Source organism: Bombus affinis, chromosome 4 (assembly GCF_024516045.1).
Source record: "Bombus affinis isolate iyBomAffi1 chromosome 4, iyBomAffi1.2, whole genome shotgun sequence".
NCBI lineage: Eukaryota > Metazoa > Arthropoda > Insecta > Hymenoptera > Apidae > Bombus > Bombus affinis.
In genome coordinates this window covers 6,181,045-6,200,975 of record NC_066347.1, presented here as the reverse complement: position 1 = coordinate 6,200,975, position 19,931 = coordinate 6,181,045, and the positions used below count along the sequence as shown (strand labels likewise).

The 19,931-nt window shown below is 35.9% G+C and overlaps 3 protein-coding genes across 4 annotated transcripts; 2 read left to right on the top strand and 1 right to left on the bottom strand.

Annotated features, from left to right (window-relative positions):
* The first annotated feature begins 94 nt into the window (after window positions 1-94).
* On the top strand, window positions 95-4,877 carry LOC126915703 (uncharacterized). 2 transcript variants are annotated; one of them, XM_050720634.1, is made up of 6 exons: window positions 95-414; window positions 1,682-1,812; window positions 2,058-2,353; window positions 2,993-3,186; window positions 3,306-3,546; window positions 4,007-4,877. In XM_050720634.1, the coding sequence occupies exons 2-6, from the start codon at window positions 1,684-1,686 to the stop codon at window positions 4,578-4,580; spliced, it is 1,434 nt and encodes a 477-aa protein (XP_050576591.1). In that variant the 5' UTR covers window positions 95-414; window positions 1,682-1,683; the 3' UTR covers window positions 4,581-4,877. The 2 variants fall into 2 exon arrangements, with proteins under 2 accessions (XP_050576591.1, XP_050576590.1); XM_050720633.1 differs by having other exon boundaries at window positions 95-1,812.
* LOC126915363 (golgin subfamily A member 6-like protein 22) lies at window positions 4,782-9,873 on the bottom strand. Its single transcript, XM_050719966.1, has 10 exons — window positions 8,703-9,873; window positions 8,162-8,246; window positions 7,909-8,038; window positions 7,183-7,321; window positions 6,932-7,111; window positions 6,606-6,770; window positions 5,990-6,230; window positions 5,783-5,836; window positions 5,460-5,705; window positions 4,782-5,403 (listed from the first exon to the last, which is right to left on the bottom strand). Exons 1-10 carry the CDS (start codon window positions 8,790-8,792, stop codon window positions 5,204-5,206), a joined length of 1,530 nt encoding a protein of 509 aa, XP_050575923.1. The 5' UTR covers window positions 8,793-9,873; the 3' UTR covers window positions 4,782-5,203.
* Window positions 9,874-9,926: 53 nt separating this feature from the next.
* LOC126915698 (modular serine protease-like) lies at window positions 9,927-19,364 on the top strand. Its single transcript, XM_050720624.1, has 9 exons — window positions 9,927-10,710; window positions 11,410-12,046; window positions 14,169-14,273; window positions 14,780-14,991; window positions 16,093-16,308; window positions 16,746-16,910; window positions 17,505-17,803; window positions 18,152-18,308; window positions 18,775-19,364. The coding sequence occupies exons 1-9, from the start codon at window positions 10,653-10,655 to the stop codon at window positions 18,960-18,962; spliced, it is 2,037 nt and encodes a 678-aa protein (XP_050576581.1). The 5' UTR covers window positions 9,927-10,652; the 3' UTR covers window positions 18,963-19,364.
* Window positions 19,365-19,931: the final 567 nt, after the last annotated feature.

Genomic DNA, 19,931 nt, shown 5'->3' with positions numbered 1-19,931 from the left:
TTTATGTATAACTCACGTATAACTCATTTAATTACATCTAAAAAAAATCTAATACTACATAAATATCCATATCTCTAAACAGAATGTTATTTCTGAATTAATAGTTTTAAACATATTTTTAATAATTTATTTAGAAGAAAGTATCTTCATTCGTTACTTTTATTACAATTTATTACCAAATAGGATATCATACTCCGCCCCTGATTGCGCAATTGCGCATTATCTTTTATGCTCATATCAGTCGCACGAACTGACAAGCTACTTCTATCTGGAACGAGTGATCATACCAATGGGAATTGTAGTCTGTATAAGATCCCCTGCTGCCGTGTACATTGACCCATGGACACAATAATTTGAGAATTTGCCATGGCATAATTCACGGAAACGATTTGGGACGAACGATTTATACATCGGGTTAGCTTGGAACATTTACAAGAAATAAAGTAGTTGATCCTCATATATGTACGGTAATGGCTATTTTCAAATAGCTATTACTTTAAATTACAGCTATTTTACTTTGATATACCGATGTAATCAAATTGCAAGAGTTTTGGAATTATTTTATTGAATGATATTAAGTCCTTAATGTTTTAAAATCGTTAGCGCACTTTTAACTTCAATCAATGTCAAATAACATTCCTCAGTTATTTCATCGTTAATTAAAATTCTGATAACGAGAAACGACGTATTTTCTGTTGATTATCGATCACGAGATTCGTTCTTATTATTTTTCACCCATTTCCAGTAGCGATTATTTTATTGCCGCTTGTATAATTAACTATGCGATTTTTCTTAACACTGAAAACGTTATCAGAGAGTAGTATAATTTTCCTTTCTAATATTTTCTATTTACTTTAATGAAATTTAAATTTATTTCGTTGATGAAATGTTAACTTAGTGATTATCCGATATCACGTAGAAGCTTTGATATACGTTCAACGAATCCACATGTTTGTTTTACAATTATTCATTTTGACGAAACATGAAATTAACAGGATTTACTGTTCCATTTAGTCAATGGATGTTAAAACAGATCTGTTTTTCCTACCAATCGGCTATCGTTCTAATTAAAGTCGTTAAACGTTTCGATACGAAATGTGCGGTGATCGAATATTGGCTTAGGTTTTCATACTGCACGAAATTCTGTTTAATACAAATCCAATGAAATCGTACGCCGCCGGAATTCTCTATCGTTATACAGAGCGAACTGCACGCTAAAGGCTGTAATAGAATCAGGTATCGTAAAATCGTGCTGGTGTTCCGGATAATTAACAGAAGACTCTCAGGTTTTGTAGGAATAATATACATTTAAAACGGGTTATCTAATTTAAAAATCTTGATTTTTAAGTGATATAATTTCAAATGTATAAATCAACAAAATTCTCATTCAATAATTTTAGTTTTAAGAATCGAAAATTTTCCAATGCAAAAAATTAAATTTATAAATAGAAGACTGTCGTTAGGTATTGTATTATACTTGTCATTTGTATTAGTTTCGAATTGTTCGCATCGATAGGAGAATCGAATTCGATTTTTTGCAAATTATTCGTGAAATAGCGCGACTCACTTCAACGTCAATTACCATTTTCCCCATAGCAAACTTAACCAATTACTCCGAATGATAAATTGGATATTTTTAAAATTCGGGAAATATTCGAACCGGTTCATACGACTTTTTCAGCCATGTCCCAGGTTTGTCCGTCATCCTCGCATCAACTGGTCGCAGCCGCGGTAGCTTTTCGCCGAGCTCGACGTAAATTTCCGAAAAATTTTGGTTTGTATAGCAATATAGAAGAAACAAAGTTCGATAAGGTAATTTCGCTGCTAGTATCCTACAAATTTTTTCGCTATTCGTGTTTATGTCATATTATATTGAACCAGGTTATAAATCCAGATTAATTTTTTTATGTATCATTCAATGATTCGATCTTAAGAATTCCCTGGCATTAGGATTTGCAGCTGCTTGATTTAGATTATTAAATTTAGATGAAAGATTTCTGAAACGTTTTTAATAACATTTCTCTGCAAATTGTTGTCTTTGACGATGTTGGAATCAGACTGAAAGCGTCAGCGGAAACGAGGAGCTAAACGATCAAGAAAATTCGTCGCTTCCATCGAGAAACTGTTCAAACGGAAGATCGAATCGCGTGGAAGCAAAGGCATTCTGGAACGATGAGTGCGGCGAAAGTGGTTCGATCAAGGAAAACTTACTCCAGAAGCCAATAATCTGCAGTTGTTGTCGTAAACGTAACGATCAATGCAATGCTGGAGATGCACTCGACATCGTCCCAAGCAAAGAGCACAATGGGATCACGCAGAAAAGCGAATTTTCTAAATCGGAACAAACAGAAAGGTATGGCGCATTTTGTACACGAGAATCGATTATCAGGAACGTTTTAATTTGACAAATATTTAGGTGGCTGGCTGTTTACAGTTTTCGTAGTAATTTTAGAAAAATATGTTGTAATTATAAGAAGAATATCAAATTCTAATTTAATTTTAATATTTCATTTTTCTATATGATAGTAGTGAGATATTCTGAATTAAATTACACAATTACAACACGAAAATATATGTAGTATAGTTTAGTATTCACAATTTGGATTAATCACAGGCGAAAGTAATATTATTTTATGAGTCTTTATTATTTTTAGCTTCAAGCAATTTTCAGAATGTTATTAAAGAGACTAATTTATAAATGATACATTGAAAAGTGAGAATTATGTCAACATCTAGTTCATATCTTATTGTATACCATACATTGAGCGATTGTACTCCGAAAATTTGTTGATATGGTCGATCGATAATCGCAACACGCCTTCGGGAAAAATTTTACAAAATTGAAATTTTTAACCTTCTCCTTTTTTGTTTCAATTTTACGTCGGTGAAGCCAGAATGAAATAAGAATTTTATTATCGGGTTATCAATTTTGTCGTATAAGCACTAAAAGAATACAAAGAAATAACACATACTCGTTTGCTTCTCTTTTCAGTTGTAACGCGAAGGCAATAAAAAGTTTCATAACGGAACCTCGAAATTCTAGTCGTTGTCGTGGCTCATATTCTTATTTTCCAAGACGAAACCCGAAAGAAACTTCCACTAAATTGGATTCCGTTAATCTTCCGTACGGCTGCGATCAGAACGAAGTGGACAATGTTAAAAGCAGCGACTCGTCCGAGAAACGAAGTAAATCAAAGTTCCTCGCGTTCTTGAATCTTCAGTTGTCGATAAATCGAATTTGTCATTGAATTTATCGATGTGAATTATATTACCGCGAATTATCCTAATAATTTCGTTTTGTTTAGATTGCAATAAAGACGAGCACGAATGTAATGCCGGAGGGAGAGATCATAAATCGTATCATCGAAACTCGCAAAAGGATAACTACCCATCGTCGTCTAGTATTTCGCGCACATTCCGTTGTGCGAAACATTCGACTCTTGATCTTCTACGACCTCATCGGGATTATTGGTATCCTCAGAGTCGTCATTATTGCTGCCATTCTCACGATCACTGCCATCATCGTTGCGACAACGAGTACAACAGGTTAATAAAAATAAGGTTGAAGCATAAAACGGGATTAGTTTGTATTATTATAGAACTGTGTCAGAATGGAACTATTTATAACTGCTTTCTTGTTATAAATGACAAAATATGACAAAAGGTTGTAGGTAACGTTAAATTTTTATTTTACATTCATAAAAGTGCTTGTAAAGTGGACTTGGTGATAACAGGTAAACGTAAAACATACGAAATATTTATCTGTTATTTTCTACATTTATCCTATTGAGGATTAAAATCGATATCCTTTATATTTAGAAATACCAGGACTGTAAATTTTGTTATAAGCGAATAATGGGTTCAAATGTATTTGGGATAAAGTACACTCGAGTTGTACATTTGCAAATTATATAGATTAATCGATCAGACACGAATTTTAATCATTCAGTATTATAAGTCGTCAAAGAGTTAGTTCACGATCTTTATTGAAATTTTTCCCAAACAGTTATTCATCGAAGGAAAAGCGTCTCGCGTCAGACACGTGTCTCTGCTCCTCAAACTCCAACAATCGGAGAAATTGCTGCTCCAAGGACCAAACCCCGCACGAATCTATCTGCAGTCATAACTGTTGCGCGAACAATTCAGAAAAGATTTCGACGGTGCAAGAGCAGAACGACGAGGAACTGGACGATTCCGTGGGCACGATCAATCACAAGGACTCTTTGTGTATTCTGGTGGAAAAGTACAAGACTAATAAAAAGTGCAAGCACAAGTCATATCTCGGCGGCCCTGAATTCTCGAGCGAACGAACTAAAGACGAATGCGATAAATCGTTCACGTCGGAAACCAGTTGTCAACTGGATGAAATCGTGAACGCGAAACAAGGGGAGAAATATTCGAGCAGCAATAAATGCCGCTTCCGAGACAATCGTGTATCGATGGGGAGAACGTGCAGACACGGCTGCGGTCCGATCTTCAGGGAAGGGGACTGCAATCAATTCAAAAACCTCAAGTCTCGTTTAATAAAGACTGGTACTTGTTGTTCAGCGAAAGGCACACCGTGGAGACACACGTTTTAAATTTAACGAAGATTCTTCACTTCAAGTTCCACTTTTTCATACCAAGTTTTTGTATTTATATCGTTTCCAGTTCGCACGTTCGTTGGCTACTCGTCTTTTTTACACACAGTAGCTAGCTGCTATAGATGTATTTATATCGCTATTTATTGGTTATTATTTATTAAGAAATTCGAGTTTAACAAAAAAAGGTAGAAAAAAAAGATCATATCACATATATATTTTGCTATTGTACGAAAACACCGCTCTATGTATTTAACAAATTTACATTAAACCCGCTATAAGATTTCTGCATACGAATTTTCATTGTAATTTTTATCTTCGCCCACAAAAAGGGCCAAAGAAGTTTCGGACAGTAGTTCAATTTCAAGGTTGGCGCACCGTCGTTCCTCCGGATGGTTATTTTTTAAGGTATATTGCGCTAATAAAGTTAATAAACTTATTTTGGAAGTATATTGCTTTAATAAAGTTAATAAACGAGCGCATTTATATCATTCCGCTACAACGGGTTCTGTACCGTCAGCCTCTTGGGCATCATTTAGACACTCTTGCGTCTCTCCTTTTTTCTTTTCTATCTCCTCCACTTTCCGTTCCGTTTCTTCTACTTCTTTCGCCTTCTTTTCTCTCTATTCTTCCTCCTTCTCTTCCGTTTCCTTTTCTTCTAATTTTTTATCCTCTTCATCCTTCTCTTCTTCCCTCCCTGTTTCCTTTTCTTCTTTCTCTTCTTCCTTCTCTGCTTCCTTTTCTTCTTTCTCTTCTTCCTTCTCTGCTTCCTTTTCTTCTTCCGCTTCTTTTTCCTCTATTACATCTTCTTTCGTGTCACGCACTGTAAAGATTTCGTTATTAATTACCATGCACAGCGTATAAAATTATCATTAATACCTTCATCTTCCTCGATTTCGTCGACGAGTTCTGACCGCTCTGTTTCGGGTTCCGTTTGTAAATCCGGACTTACGGTCAACGGCTCCGTAATTTCAGTTTCTGTCGCTTGCAGTTCTTCCGTTTCTTCTTCTTCTTCTTCTGTCAATGGTTCCTCCCTGTATTTTGTTCTCGATGGTAGAACTCGTGGTTCTACCGGACGATATTTAGGTTTGGGCGCAGGTTCAGTAGGCACAACTTCCTCCACCTCTTTTTTAAATTAAAATTTTCAATTTTTCTCTTATATTATTCTTGTATTAATTTTTTGAGTGAAATTTTCTACTTACTTTGCTCTTCGTATTCTTTCGCGTCCTCCTCGTATTCGCTAGGTTTTAAGTCACCTAATAAAAACCAGTATTATTATGTACATACGGGAAAGTATAATTTTTGAACAGTTAAGATAGCTTATTATTTAAAAAATACTAAATTTACGTATGAAATCTATGTACCACGTATAAATATTGTATATGTATCATATATATTAAATGCTGTACTTTCTTTTATTAAGCGGCTCATCCTCATATGTTCTTTGAAAGTAACCTGAAGTTGCGTGCTCGTGGCCATCATTTCCTCGCGAGTACCATATTCAGTGGGGATGTCTGGGCGTGAGGTGACCTTTTCAAAAATCTTGCGATGTACCGTATCGACGACAGCTTCAGCGACCATTGTCTGCGTTGTCACCAATTGTTGCACGTCGTAGCATCGTCTTCTCGCGCGATATTCTTTGTAAGCCCTCTGTTTTAAAAAGAAAAAAAGTAGATCTATCGATCATTCGTATTTCCATAAAAAATTCATTAAGACATTGCGTATTTTACGAGATAATTTTACGTGAATTCAGCAACGAGTTAAGATCGACTAGGTAAATTTATTAATTTTCCTGTGGCTGCGGATAAGAATGCTCATTATCGCGAATATGGCTAAAACTGTAGAGACCCTACTATTTCCCAGAACCTACTTATTTTCTTATCTATTAAATATTATAACGAGTACTATACCTACTTTGCATATTGCATGCATTCTGTGCTCTTTTTCACTTTCAAATTTCCCATAAATGTATAAAAATGCGCAGTCTCTCGTTAATCACTAGAGTCATATGCATCGTATCGTTACCTGGATAATTGCAGCAGCCTCGTTGGCCTTTTCCAATGTTAATCCAGAGTCTTGGTACATCATTTCCATCCAAGCGACCGCTTGAACAGCTTCCACGGGTTCGAGTATACGTTCATCCTTCTTCAGAGGCGCTTCTTCCGTTCCCGCTGCGAACATCAACAGCCATCAACGTCAAATTTTTCAACGTATCCAGAATTTACACCGAATTCGTGATATCACGATCGTGACGTGCGATTACAATCTTACGAGCGTCGATCCTCTGATTTCTTCTAGTGTAGTATCCGCGATAGGCAAACTATGCGTGATTAATTATCAAATGATTGTTAGTGGCGCCGTGTTAAAAAGAGGAAAATTACTTTTACGAGTCTTGCGGCTTTAGAAATTTCCGCTTGCGTGGCACCAGCTTTTCTCAGGATATCCAGCGTATTCACCACTGCTCTTTGCCACTGAATCTTCCCTTCAGCTTCGTTCAACACCATTCTCTCGTAATGGCCGCGAAACGCAGCCTGATTTTAATTTATCGATCCGACATTTTAACATATTTCACTTCGAAAATACTTTTAATCGAAACACTGACTTGTATCACTGTGGCAGCACGTTCTGCATCTTCTCGTACAGCTCCCGTAGCTTCTAGAATATCTCGTATCGATATCATAGATTTTTCGTCGCAAGTTGGATCTACGTTAAGATATGCAGGGGCAATTAAAAGCACTCGATATTACTTTATTGCAATTGCTGTAATCGCGTGTATTGTATTCTTTCATCGAGATTTCGCGATATAAAATGACGTAGGTAATACTGGTATTTTTAGTTTTACAACCCTCGTTATATCCACTTTATGATAATATAATAATTCTGAGTTAACATATCAAGCTATTCCTCGGCTTTTACCTCCCATATAGATAACCATTCGCATTAACCGAGGATCGTAAAAAAATTTCGATCTAAGGGATCACTAAATTTCCTACGATAACGAACATGGCTACCGAAAAGCCGCACGTATCTTTATTCTGCTTCATTTTATAACTTTACCCTCAAACGAGCCCGCGTTACAGCCGGTCGCTTAAAACAATAACGTTTACCTAGTAGTTTCTTTTTACGATTCATTCGCAGTTCTCTTACCTTCGCATGCCTGTACCGGTTGCGTGTCAACCTCGTCCAAATACTCGCGGAATGCTTTCTGGGAAATGAAAAAAAATAAAAAGGAGCGATATACTAAAAGGAAAATTGCAGAAAGGGAAGGAAAGAAGAAAAGGAAGAAAGGACTGGAAATATCGCGTAGCCATCGACAAGTGGTCAACACGCGACAATAAAATTCACTTGGATCCGCGGAGCCGCGACTGCGATCTGCTCCAAAGTGAAACCAGTCCGGTAAAGTATGCACAGAATGGCCTGGCTCTCAAGTAAAATGTTGTTTACGACTTTAACCGCAACTGAAACGATAGACTTTTAATGACATGGTCACTCGCGCCGAAAATAAAATAATGAATAAAGAAAAAAGTAATAAAGGGAGAAGATAGCGGAAGAAGAAGGATACATGGAGGAGAGAAACGTACCTTTCGTGTTTTCGCGTGTGATCAGAAGCGTATCCACGTATTCGGCGATAAAGGCGATTAAGTTGGCTGGCTGGGAACGAAGAACCTGTTTCAATTATTAAATTAGGAATTAACTGTTAACACGAGATTAGAGATTACGTCGATAGGGAGATCGAAGAATTTATTGCATTTATGATCGTATTTTATGATAGTCCATTACGAAACGTTCAGCATTCAGTAGAATGTGTATGTGCTACTTACATAGCTGTAGTTAGGTGCTGTCCACGTTATGCGATTGGAATTTCTTTCAACGTTTAGAAATGAAGATTAGAAAGAAACAATTAAGAAGAGAAAAAGGTATGGGTTCTGCAGATAGAAAGAACTAGACGTAATTCGAACGAATATCTTTTTCTTTATTGGATTTCTATATATGTATTTATAAAAATGACTACAAGAAATTATCAGTGATTTACATTAAAGAAATTTTTGTAATTTTATCTCGACCGTAATAAATTTTATATAAAATCGTAGAGTATTTTAAGAATTTAGTAAAAATGCTTACTTCCCGCGAGATATCAGTACACAATTCCCTTAGTCCTTCTGGTACTTTGTATATATGCTTCGCCCCGTGTGTCTGAAGCACTACGTTCATTTTTTAAATCTATTCAACAGCTGAGTGTAAAAAAGAATCGTGATGTCTATAAAAAAAAAAACAACCCTCTATTATTTCGGGAGTTTTAAACGTCGTACTCGATTTTTCAGTCGTTGTTCGAGGCGAAATGAGGTTCTCTTTTGTTTTGCAATTTGCATGACGGCTGCATTCAATTCGTGCTCTAAATGTTCCACGAGATTGTGCTATTAACCTATCGGTGCTTCTACTTTCGAACTACTAAATTTATTAAAAAAAAAAAAAAAAAAATATAATATTTGGTATTTCGATTGTTTCAATGCCCCTGGATGATGCTGCGCGGCGGTCTTTCATTTTTTCAGAATTTCCATGACAAATTGAATTATCCTCGAGAGTTCGTTAGTATTTGCTATTGCGTTAATCAATTTTTTTTCCAAACTCGCTATCTAGTTATTTCGTTTTTAAAACGAGATTCACACATTTTACGATATTTTCGAGCGAGCGCAATCATCGCGATGACTTGACTGTGTTGAAGATGCCTGAAACTCGTAGCAATCTAACGAACGAACACACAGATTCACTCGACGTACAAGCGAACACATACATATGTGATGCAATGAAGATACAGATTCACGTAGAGAATTACGCAATCGCAATCTGTCTTGCGCAACGAATTTCGCATCATCTTTGAACAACTTCATTCAGAATTAATAACTACTCTGGAAATGCTGGTACACGCGATAAACATCTGTTTTCATCGTAGACAAGCGTAGCAGTTCATATTAGATGCTATATTGCCATATCGTCTCCTCCAGGAATGGAATAAAATGTTCTCAGTGAATTCATCTAGAATCTAGAATATTCGCGACGAATCGATTTAAAGTGATATGTTTGTTATATTACGAATATACCGTATATATATATATATTACTATTTTGCATATATATATATGCAAAATAGTCGTCCACGAATTTTTTCGTATCCATCTATAGAAGGACAATTTGCATGTTTGATTGTGGGCTCGCTGATAAATTGTTTCGTGGAAGTGTCATTTTCAAACATTTTTTCGAGCTTCACACGACAGACGTCTATTAAATAGATTAAATAATCTTAGTCTTTTTTTTTTTTATAAATGTGATTATTTTTTTCTTTAACGGTTTTGTTTATAAGCCGAAACATTTCTCGCGTAAAGTTGATAATCGATTTGGTAATTTTTTAATATTGTTTATACGAGTTTTCGATGAATAATCAATCAAGGATACCTTTTATTCATTTTATCGAACATACCAACATCACGTGAGTTCGTGACATTTTAGCGATGATCAAAACAAATTACGTAAAGAGATCAATCAATTACGGATAATCAAATAAAATCTAAATAATACAATATCAAATAGGAAAACCATGAATATTCAAAAATCCCAGAAATCGATAATTATAATCAGCCACTCGATTCCACGAAAGCCACTTTACGAACAGTTACACGATTTTACGAAAAAATCTTGCTGTATCAATCATTTTCTCCCGAACTTTTTTCTTCCTAAATCACAACTAATCACATGTAAAAACATATATGTATATACACACACATTTATCAGATTGGAATCTTCTGACATGTTCACGGTCATCATGCAGTTGCCACACTAGTATATTTTTCGAAGGATCCTAGAGTCCACTTTCGGTTTGGTGATGACGCAAAGTGAAGGCGACCAGTTCCTCGTTGTCTGTCAAGGTTTCCAGTCCTCTTGGAACTTGTGTGTGTTATCGTGGGACGCTCCATATACCCGTGGACGAGCAACAAATCGGTTTTTAAGTCGTCACGATTGTCAGTTATTTCTCGACTACCGTTGATGGTCGCAATGGTATTGCGGAGTTAGTACAGTTATGAATGCGCGCGTTGTACTTTTGGTGGTCTTCTTGTTGACTGATCTATCAGCGTCGCGTGAGTAGCTGACGTTAAGCTCGATTTCCATGACAGATCGTCATCAAGTTTTATGGGGGCAAAGAACATGTGCATGGCGTGCATGGGATACATAGGGAGTGCAAAAGTTGCGCTCCGAGCGATTTTTAAATGGTTGCTATTGGTTGATGCATTTTGGAAAAGTTTACTTTTTTTTTAAATGTAGGGTAGAGAATTTAGCGAACGAAAGATAAGAGCGCAGTGAAGATGGTTTTGGTGACTTAAAATTATATTTTTTGAGACGAATAATAGTTTAGATGTATGTTTGAATCATTTTGAGAGGCCTGGACGTTTAGCAACACTTTATAAGTCAAAATTATCGTTTTACGAAACAGAGCTGAGAATTTCAATACTTTATCATTTTTATCACACGAAGATTTGTACACTTTGAAGAAATAGTATGTTTTTAAATTTATAATTATATGTAGGTGTTCGTCTTTGAACAAATGGTGGATTAATTAATTCACTCATTTTTAAAAAAAGATTCATTGCATCAAACTTTAGTTATCTTTTCTTAAACGCTCTCTGAAGTAAACATTCTAACGAGTTCTTTCATAACTCACGCCTCTTCCGGAAGCGACTCGCATGACATAGCCACGAACCGGCACGGCATAACAATATGCTCATGATAACGTTTAGAAATTTATCATCACGATACAATTATTATTTCTACCTTGTTAGCGGCCGATCAGAACGACGCTGGCAGATTGAAAAGAAGTCCACAATGGGGACATCCCCCTGATCCTCCTGGTCGTGGACGAAACAAATTTAATGCACAAAGAGGTCCTCCAGGTGGTCGCGGGCCTCCTGGATTTGGTCCACCTGAATTTCCACCTGGATTATATCGTGGTGGTGGTCCTCCTGGTCTTCCACCTGGATTGAATCGTGGTGGTGGTCCTCCTGGACTTCCACCTGGATTAAATCGTGATGGTGGTTCTCCTGGACTTCCACCTGGACTAAATCGTGGTGGTGGTCCGCCTGAATTTCCACCCGGATTAAACCGTGGTGGTGGTCCTCCTGGACATGAACCCCCTGGACATGGGCCTCCTGGACATGATCCTCCTGGACATGGGCCTCCTGGACACGGGCCCCCTGATGGTGGGCGACCTGCATTTCCACCTGAATTTGCAGATGATGGTCCACCTGGTTTACATAATAAAGTTGATAAAGAAAAACAGAATTTCGATTATGACAACGACAAACCACAGAAAAACCATAACATGCCAAAAGATCCACCTTCGAGAGATGGTACACCGCGTGATGATGAGGAAATCGAGATATTCAATGACCGATTTTCTGATGACAAAATTGAGTGCAGGTGAGTTTTGTTCTTCAACTAAATAAGAATGAAAAATATGATTGGTAGATTTCTCAAGGTTTTCAAGTTTCATCAATCCTTTTATAATGGATTAAAATATCGAAGAAAGATAAGATAAATGAAATAGAAAATAATTTCTTCATCTGTTACTTCCAATTTTGTATAGAAAATAAACGTTAACAACTGCGTTAGGTATGCACATGACGGTTTTTCAGATCGGGTCTCTATCAGACAATGTTGCTTAAAAGTGTTGTATTTAAAAGCGTGAAAGCTTAAAACCGTATACCAAACGTGCGTATAATACGGTATTTGCATATGTTGAAACGCGTAGTCACAGACCTGATCATAAGGACTGTATTGAACTGCGTGGTCGATAAATATGCTTGTGAAACTGAGCAATTCGAACGTTCAAGAATAGCCAGTGATTCGGTCACGTAGCAACTGAATATTATAGGATTGATTATGTGAAAGATACTTGGAATAATTTAGAGATGGCAGGCAGCTTGATGTTAAACGTTATATTCGTCTAAAATAATAGCAACATTGTTCCTAGATGATCTCGATCTATCTCTGGAATAAGGAATTATCGCAAATTAGAATCGAATGAATATCTAAGTAAATTGTTCACTCTTATACCATAATCGGAATATTTCTTTTTATAATTCCTAATAGTCACGTTAAATTTCGATCGATACGAAATAAAATTATTGAGTACGAAAGAAAAAAGTAGGACGATAGGTATATGGAAAAATTTTAATTTATAATTAAGCAAAATGAAAAATATAGTCGATGTATAGCTTGACAGGTTGATAAGTCTGTCTGAATATCCAAGTATAATAAATGGACTCGTATATACTCGGCCGTAATATTTCATAATTTGCATGAAATAAAAATTAAGTATCAATCAATTCATCCATAGACGGAATCGTTTTACTTCAGAAACGAAGACATATTTTTGGTATTTTTAATATTGCACTGCGAAATTATTTTTATAGTGTACTTTTATATATAGCTATATATATAGTAGCTTGTATTTTCGTTATTTGTATAATTCGAAGGAATCGCGTAATAAGCATGACATACGGTACAAATGACAAACAGATGAACAATAAAATTCGTAACGATTAAATACGATACGACATGATACAATACGATATGATACGATACGAACGGTATCGTATCGCGCGGATTGCTTTTCAGTAAACGCGTATTCGACAATCGAGGCAGTTTTGCTATATCCGGCTATGAAATATTTCGCCCATTCAAATTGTCCTAATGAATTTCAGTTAACTAAAAGTGACAAACGCGCGCCATGGTGAGATTACTGATGGAAACTCGATTCGGGGAACACGATCTACTCGGGTAAATAGCGATAGAAACAAGTGTACGTTTGTAGCTTGATTTCGAATCGTTAGTTTCGCTTCCTGTTAACTGATACGTGAAATCCGACATCGCTATACGATTCCATTTTGTATCGAACAATCGTTCTCCTTTCTTTTTTTAAATTCCCGTAATTTGTATATTGTACAATGCTTCATTTTCTATCGGATTTTGTTCGAAGTTGTGAGATATTCGAGGAGCGAACAGTTTGGATCGTTAGATTGAGCAAAATGAATCTGAAGCGGAGAAAAATTTTGTATAAAAAGTTCCAGTCAGATGATGATTCTAGATTTAGTTTTTCAGTGAACGTTATAATACTATGGAATTTTAGATAAAAGAGCGCAGATAATGGAATATAATATATTTATATTTTAATTATTTCCAGCTTACACGTCCAAGGTAGCTTTTAGAAAGATTTACCGTAATACAAGATCTCACATAATAATGGTCCTTACTTTAAAAATTAGCCTACGAAAATTAGCCTGTCATTATTTCTAGAATTACATTTAATCTATCTCTTTTCAAATTTGAGGGTATTACAGTTAATCTCATTACATTATCGCGTTATGATTAGGAAAAAAAATTCGTCCCAAAATGGTTAGACAAATTTCACGAATTTTTCCCTGATTCTGTCTCTGCTTCCTCTACTTTACCTGAAGTGCAACGATACAATCACAGAAATACACTGCACACCATGTGTTCTCAAACACGTAATCAACGTTTGTTGTCATTTCGAAAACAGGAAAAACGAGTTCCGTTGTGGAAGCGGCGAATGTTTACCGAAGACAGCAAGGTGCGACGATAAATTCGATTGTCGCGATTCGAGCGACGAGCGCGAATGTGTCAAGTAAGTTAATTTACTTTGATGAAAGATAAATACAAGTCACAACAAAATATTTAAGAACCAAGAAGAAGTACGTGTTACACGCGACATTTTTCGACTGTTTGCGTAGAAAATGTTATCAAAAATGCAAAGGTAGCGAAACTCAGCACGTTGATTGTCGTAATGCTCGTCGATGACCCACGTTACTAAAGCTTTTATAATGATTAAAATAACCTTCCTTTTTTTATTTATAATATAAATTTTATGAACTAAAACTTTTTACAATGTAAATGTCTTAGATAACATCGTTGCAGAAAAAATGCACCAGTACAATATAATATGTTGCAAGAATTAAATATCATAGTATAGTATATTTTATTCCCAGGGAAAAATATATAAAAGGCGTGTGACAGTCAACGTGTTAACTAAGAAACGGCAAAAGAAAACTCTGCCGTAACGAATTCAATTATTCTCTTATTTGCTGTCCGTTTAATTACGACACTGTTAATTATCGTGGCTGGACATTGTAGAAAATCGGAAAACGGCTGCGTCCTTCCCGAACAACCCGAAGGTGGAAGTTACGAACTGGGTGGCTGTGGTAAACCTTGCCCGAAACGTCCCGGAGATAAAGTTCCTAGTAACAGCATTCTGAATTACACCTGTCGGCACAATTACATTTTGAACGGAAGTGCCGTTCCTGTTTGCTTCAACGACAAATGGTACAACCTGCCCTCGTGTCTCAGTAAGTTCATTAGATTACGGATTTTACCAAATTAGCGAAAGTAATTTACGTCGAGAATTCTGTAAGAGTAAAGCAGCGTCAATCGAAAAGAAAATTCAGAGATCTCGATTTAGCATTATCGACGAATTTATTTTCCGACAAATTCCGGCTTGACTTTGATGGCTGTAGTTTCTTGTTTTATATCACGCTTTATTCAATCTATATTATAAGTATAAGTGATGTAATGATTGCATGTTTCCATGTAATTATTACGAGTTATGATATTTACAAATAGTTAAATATTAGATGTATGCAACAATGATTACTATCGTGTTTGTGTTGGAATAATTAGAGATGTAGCGCTAACGTAAAAAGAATCGATTAACTATGCGACTGGATTAATTTAAACGATGGAAGATAAAGAAATAATTATACGACATCAAGTCTTACGAAATGCTAAAATTTCAAGGTGCATGTCTGACATTTTTTTTACATCTGTCTTACGATTTATACTTCACGCACGTATATGACTGAAATTTTTCGAGAAATTTTTTATTTGATGAAATATATTACGATAAAAACGAGCGTGAGCCATAAAGATTTCTCGGTTCTACCGTTTACCATTCTACCATTTTCAACTCGAATGATAGTAATAGATTCTGGTAGAACTGATCTCGAATTCGAGAATATTCGCTCGATTTGATTAAATTAAATCTACATAGTTAACTAAATAAGATTAAATTTATATAATTCACTGGTATTTCGTAAATTAATTGATTAATTACTGTGTTATCCGACGTGTTATTTGAATTATTGATTATTCCCTCTTCGTTACAGTTTTTCTACCCCCAGCTCTTCTGTATAAAATATACATAATTAAGTATCATGTGACTGTAGTTTAAATAATGACATTTCAAACATAATCAGAATAATAACGTTATAATATAATACTTAATAAATGATATATTCAAAAATATTTCGTATAAGTGGAACAAACCTTTTTATAAAAAAATATTCAATTTAAAGTAAAAAGTGAGAAAAATAGAAAGAATCTTTTTATTATTTGTTTAGGAATTAATATTTCACTAATATTTCTCTTTCATCAAAATTTCATTGCAACAGGAATATGTCCACCATTGAACAGTACCACGGTGAATATTTTATGCTCGTACCAAGGAAACGAAGTGTCTTGCACCGATCGAATTAAACCTGGAACGGTGGCGACTTTGTCGTGCAAATCGTCTTACAAATTGTCCGTGACGAATGACCCAGCGTATCGTACAGTCACTTGTCTAGAAGACGGATTATGGGACCGTCGTCTTTTCCGTTGTCTTCCAGGTAATGATGATTTTACGTATCTTGCTTCCAACATGTTGCTCTGATTCTTGGAACAGAGCAAAGAATAATTTACACGCTTGTAATCATAAATAGTACGTTTGTAAAATTAATAACAGCAGTTAATGCACTCTTGATAAGTTTTGGTCATTGAGACTGAATAAATTTTGTAAAAACACAGCAGACCAGCCGAATACTGTTAAGTGTTTCCCAAATACATTTTGTACTTGGAAAGATTTCTTTTTTTAAATAAATTAAATTAAAAAAAAAGGAAGACATAGAAACGACCAATGTTATTGCATGTCACTAAAAAAAAAATACCTTTTATGAAAAATATGAATCAGATATTTTATGAATTAGCCTTGCTTGTTTCTCCACTGTTATTAATTCAAGGAAGGTCTAATTTATTCGATCTAATTTAATTTATTCTGCTTCGTCAGAGTGTGGAATACCCATTTCACAAGGTAACACGTTGGTCGTGAACGGATTCGAGGCAAAGTTCGGAGTATTTCCGTGGCATGTTGGCATCTACCGCAAAAACTCAGCAAACGAGTACGAGCAAATTTGCGGGGGCACACTTATAAGCAACAATCTAGTTGTATCAGGTAATTTCGTTCGAGAAAGTAAATTCCTACTTTGTAGTCACGCGAATATGTTTGGCAGTTGCATTTCATATTCACAGATAAAATAAAAGATATCACAAAAATGTGCTTTCCATCAGCTACACTGGCGTCAAGTATTTGCAATTAGTGTGTAATTTAATTACAAGATATTTAGTACAACTATACATTTCGCATAGAACACGGAACTATTTAAACAGACAATTATCTAATATATTATTAAACATCGACATTCGACGAGATCATATTTAATACTTATTGTATGCTTAAGATGGCTATTCACGTTGTACGTTAATTTTCAAATATCTACAAATATCTTGTAATTTTCATGTACATTTTCAGATAGTTTTTAGATTCTATCGATATAATTATGACAATCGTATCTCATAATAATGCTAATAGTATCTCAAAATATTTCATATAACGCATACCATATGGATGTTTTCTGTGATAAATGTACCTTTGAACCAGAGTGTATATTTTACATATTTGCAATAATCTGAAAGTGTCCAAATACTACTCGCATACAATACAGTAGCACATATCACGGATAAAGGATGGCAAACATTGTTTCGATAGCTGCCCACTGTTTCTACGACGAGGTGTACAATACAGTGCTTGACAAATCGAAGTACGCGGTGGCAACGGGCAAGCACTATCGCGATTGGAACGTGGACGAGAATTACGAGCAAAAATCGATGTTGGCCGAAATTTTGACACCGGAACGATATATAGGGGCGAGAGGGAATTTCGCTCAAGATATAGCCCTTCTGAAATTGACTAGTTCTTTCGAGTTAACCGCTCAGGTGCGTCCGATCTGCATGGATTGGGACAATCTGTACGAACGGAAACAGCTGCAAGTTGGCCAAAACGGAAAGGTAAGATCTTGGTTATTAATTAAGAAATATCCAGCTACGGCAACGTATTACCTTGATTAATTTCAGCCAAGCTGCAACGCTATTTTCTCGCCAGATTTCCGGCCTTTTTACCTACCTTTCCTCTTCCGTGACTGGTTTCAGTTGGCTAATTAAGTCACGCTGGATTATATTTCCGTAATTAATTCACACGCCCGTTACGCCGCGACATCGTTCTATTTCAGCAATTAATTTGATTCCCATCTGCCTGCGATTTTCTTTCTTTATTTTGTCCGCTTTGTTATGAAAGTAATGTGCTTTTAATTGGGAATCGTGAATGGTTCTAGACTTAGACATTGTTGTGCATTTCAGGCTGTTGGCTGGGGCAAAACGATTGAAGATATGCCTAGTAAGATCCTGCAAGAAGTGAGCTTGCCGTATATACCGTACGATCAATGTTTATTGGCTGTACCATCTGATTTCCGGGGATATATTACGTCTGACAAGTTCTGTGCCGGTAATTTGAATGGTAAGTAGACGTTTGAATGAATGAAGGAATCATATTATCAATCGGTGAATTTTATTAGTTTTTTCAACTATTGCATAAATAGTTCTTATCTATATTTTTAATTAGAACTATATACCTTCTGAGATTATAATCGATTAATGCAGACACTTTGCGTTCCTACATAGAAAAGTAATAATTGTTCCTTTATTTTGTTTTTTCTTTTTTTTTTTTAATAGGTGATTTATAATTTCCAAGAACCTATTGCAACGAACATAACAAATATACCGAGTGATTCTACGCTTCAAAATCAAAAAGTCGATTAAACAGTATACACGCAGAGTTGACTTTTATTTTAACGTTTGTTTCCATCGTATCGTACAAATGCTAGCGAAGAAAATACACTGAAACTCAGTCAAATTGCTATGCTATGTTTATCAGCAGCGGAAATACAATTAACAATAACCATGACAAATCATTCTATTCGCAGGTTCCAGTCTCTGCGAAGGTGACAGCGGAGGAGGACTGTTCTTTCAAATGGGGGAAACCTGGTATCTACGTGGTATAGTTAGCGTCAGCCCAGTGAAGGACTATAAGTGTAATTACCACACCTACACGGTGTTTACCTCGACTGGTTTTTTCCGGGATTGGATACGCGATACTTTTATCGCTACTTAAACAACACGCACGTTCGCTCGTTTCGTAAACTTACAAGCTCGTTCAATGATCAAGAATTGAGCGATTCTGTACCTGATGAACAGCGAGAGTGTGTTCGTCACAATGGTTTTCGTCTGAGAATGGAAAACGTCACCTCAAATGAGATGAGAGAACGTCATTGTAGAAAATGTTATCTTCGAAACGTTACTTCGTTACAAGCACCAGAATTGCTTTTACACCGGTGAAAATTTGCATACCTTGGAAATATTAGTTTAAGTACGTTGATCTGGAGTGATCATTTCGAACGAATAAACTTTCTATTTTTAAATAAATTAGATAAGTCGATTTATGTTGATTAACAACTTGAAAAAGCATTTCTCGCGAATTTCCTTTAGAAAATATTTTCTATCATTTATGTGATTATCTCGTTTAATAAATTTCGTAACATTTCTAATTTTTCCAATATCATGCGCAGTTCGTAAACTTTGGCAACTTGGCAAGCGACTGCTAATCTCGCGTAAATCGTACTTTCAGTTTTCAGGAGTGCAATTTTATAGGGTATACATGCAATATTTTTTGTGCGTCGTGTTTTCGCAGCAATCTCGCCGCGATAAACGTTTTACCAGAGCAACGGCACTGTAACACAAACGGGCAAAGACATTTCGATGATTCACCAAAAAACAAAAAAAAAAAAAAAGTGCTGTTTGATCTACGACAAAAGCGCGATGGCTGTGGCGCTGAAACGGTCCAACCAGGCTCTAGAACGAATACTACCTTTGATATTGGCTTTATCCGGCCAGGGATCTAAATTAGCACCGGCTCGTTATTTATATCGCAACTCCGTTATTTATGACTCCGGCTCGCCGCTACATGAACTTTTTTGTCCGATCCGAATGTATCGTATTTCCCGTAGGAATTTCCAAACGGTGTCGAGATTTTTTTTATCTACGACGATGTTCTGCACCGTAATCCGCGTTGACTTTTATTTCA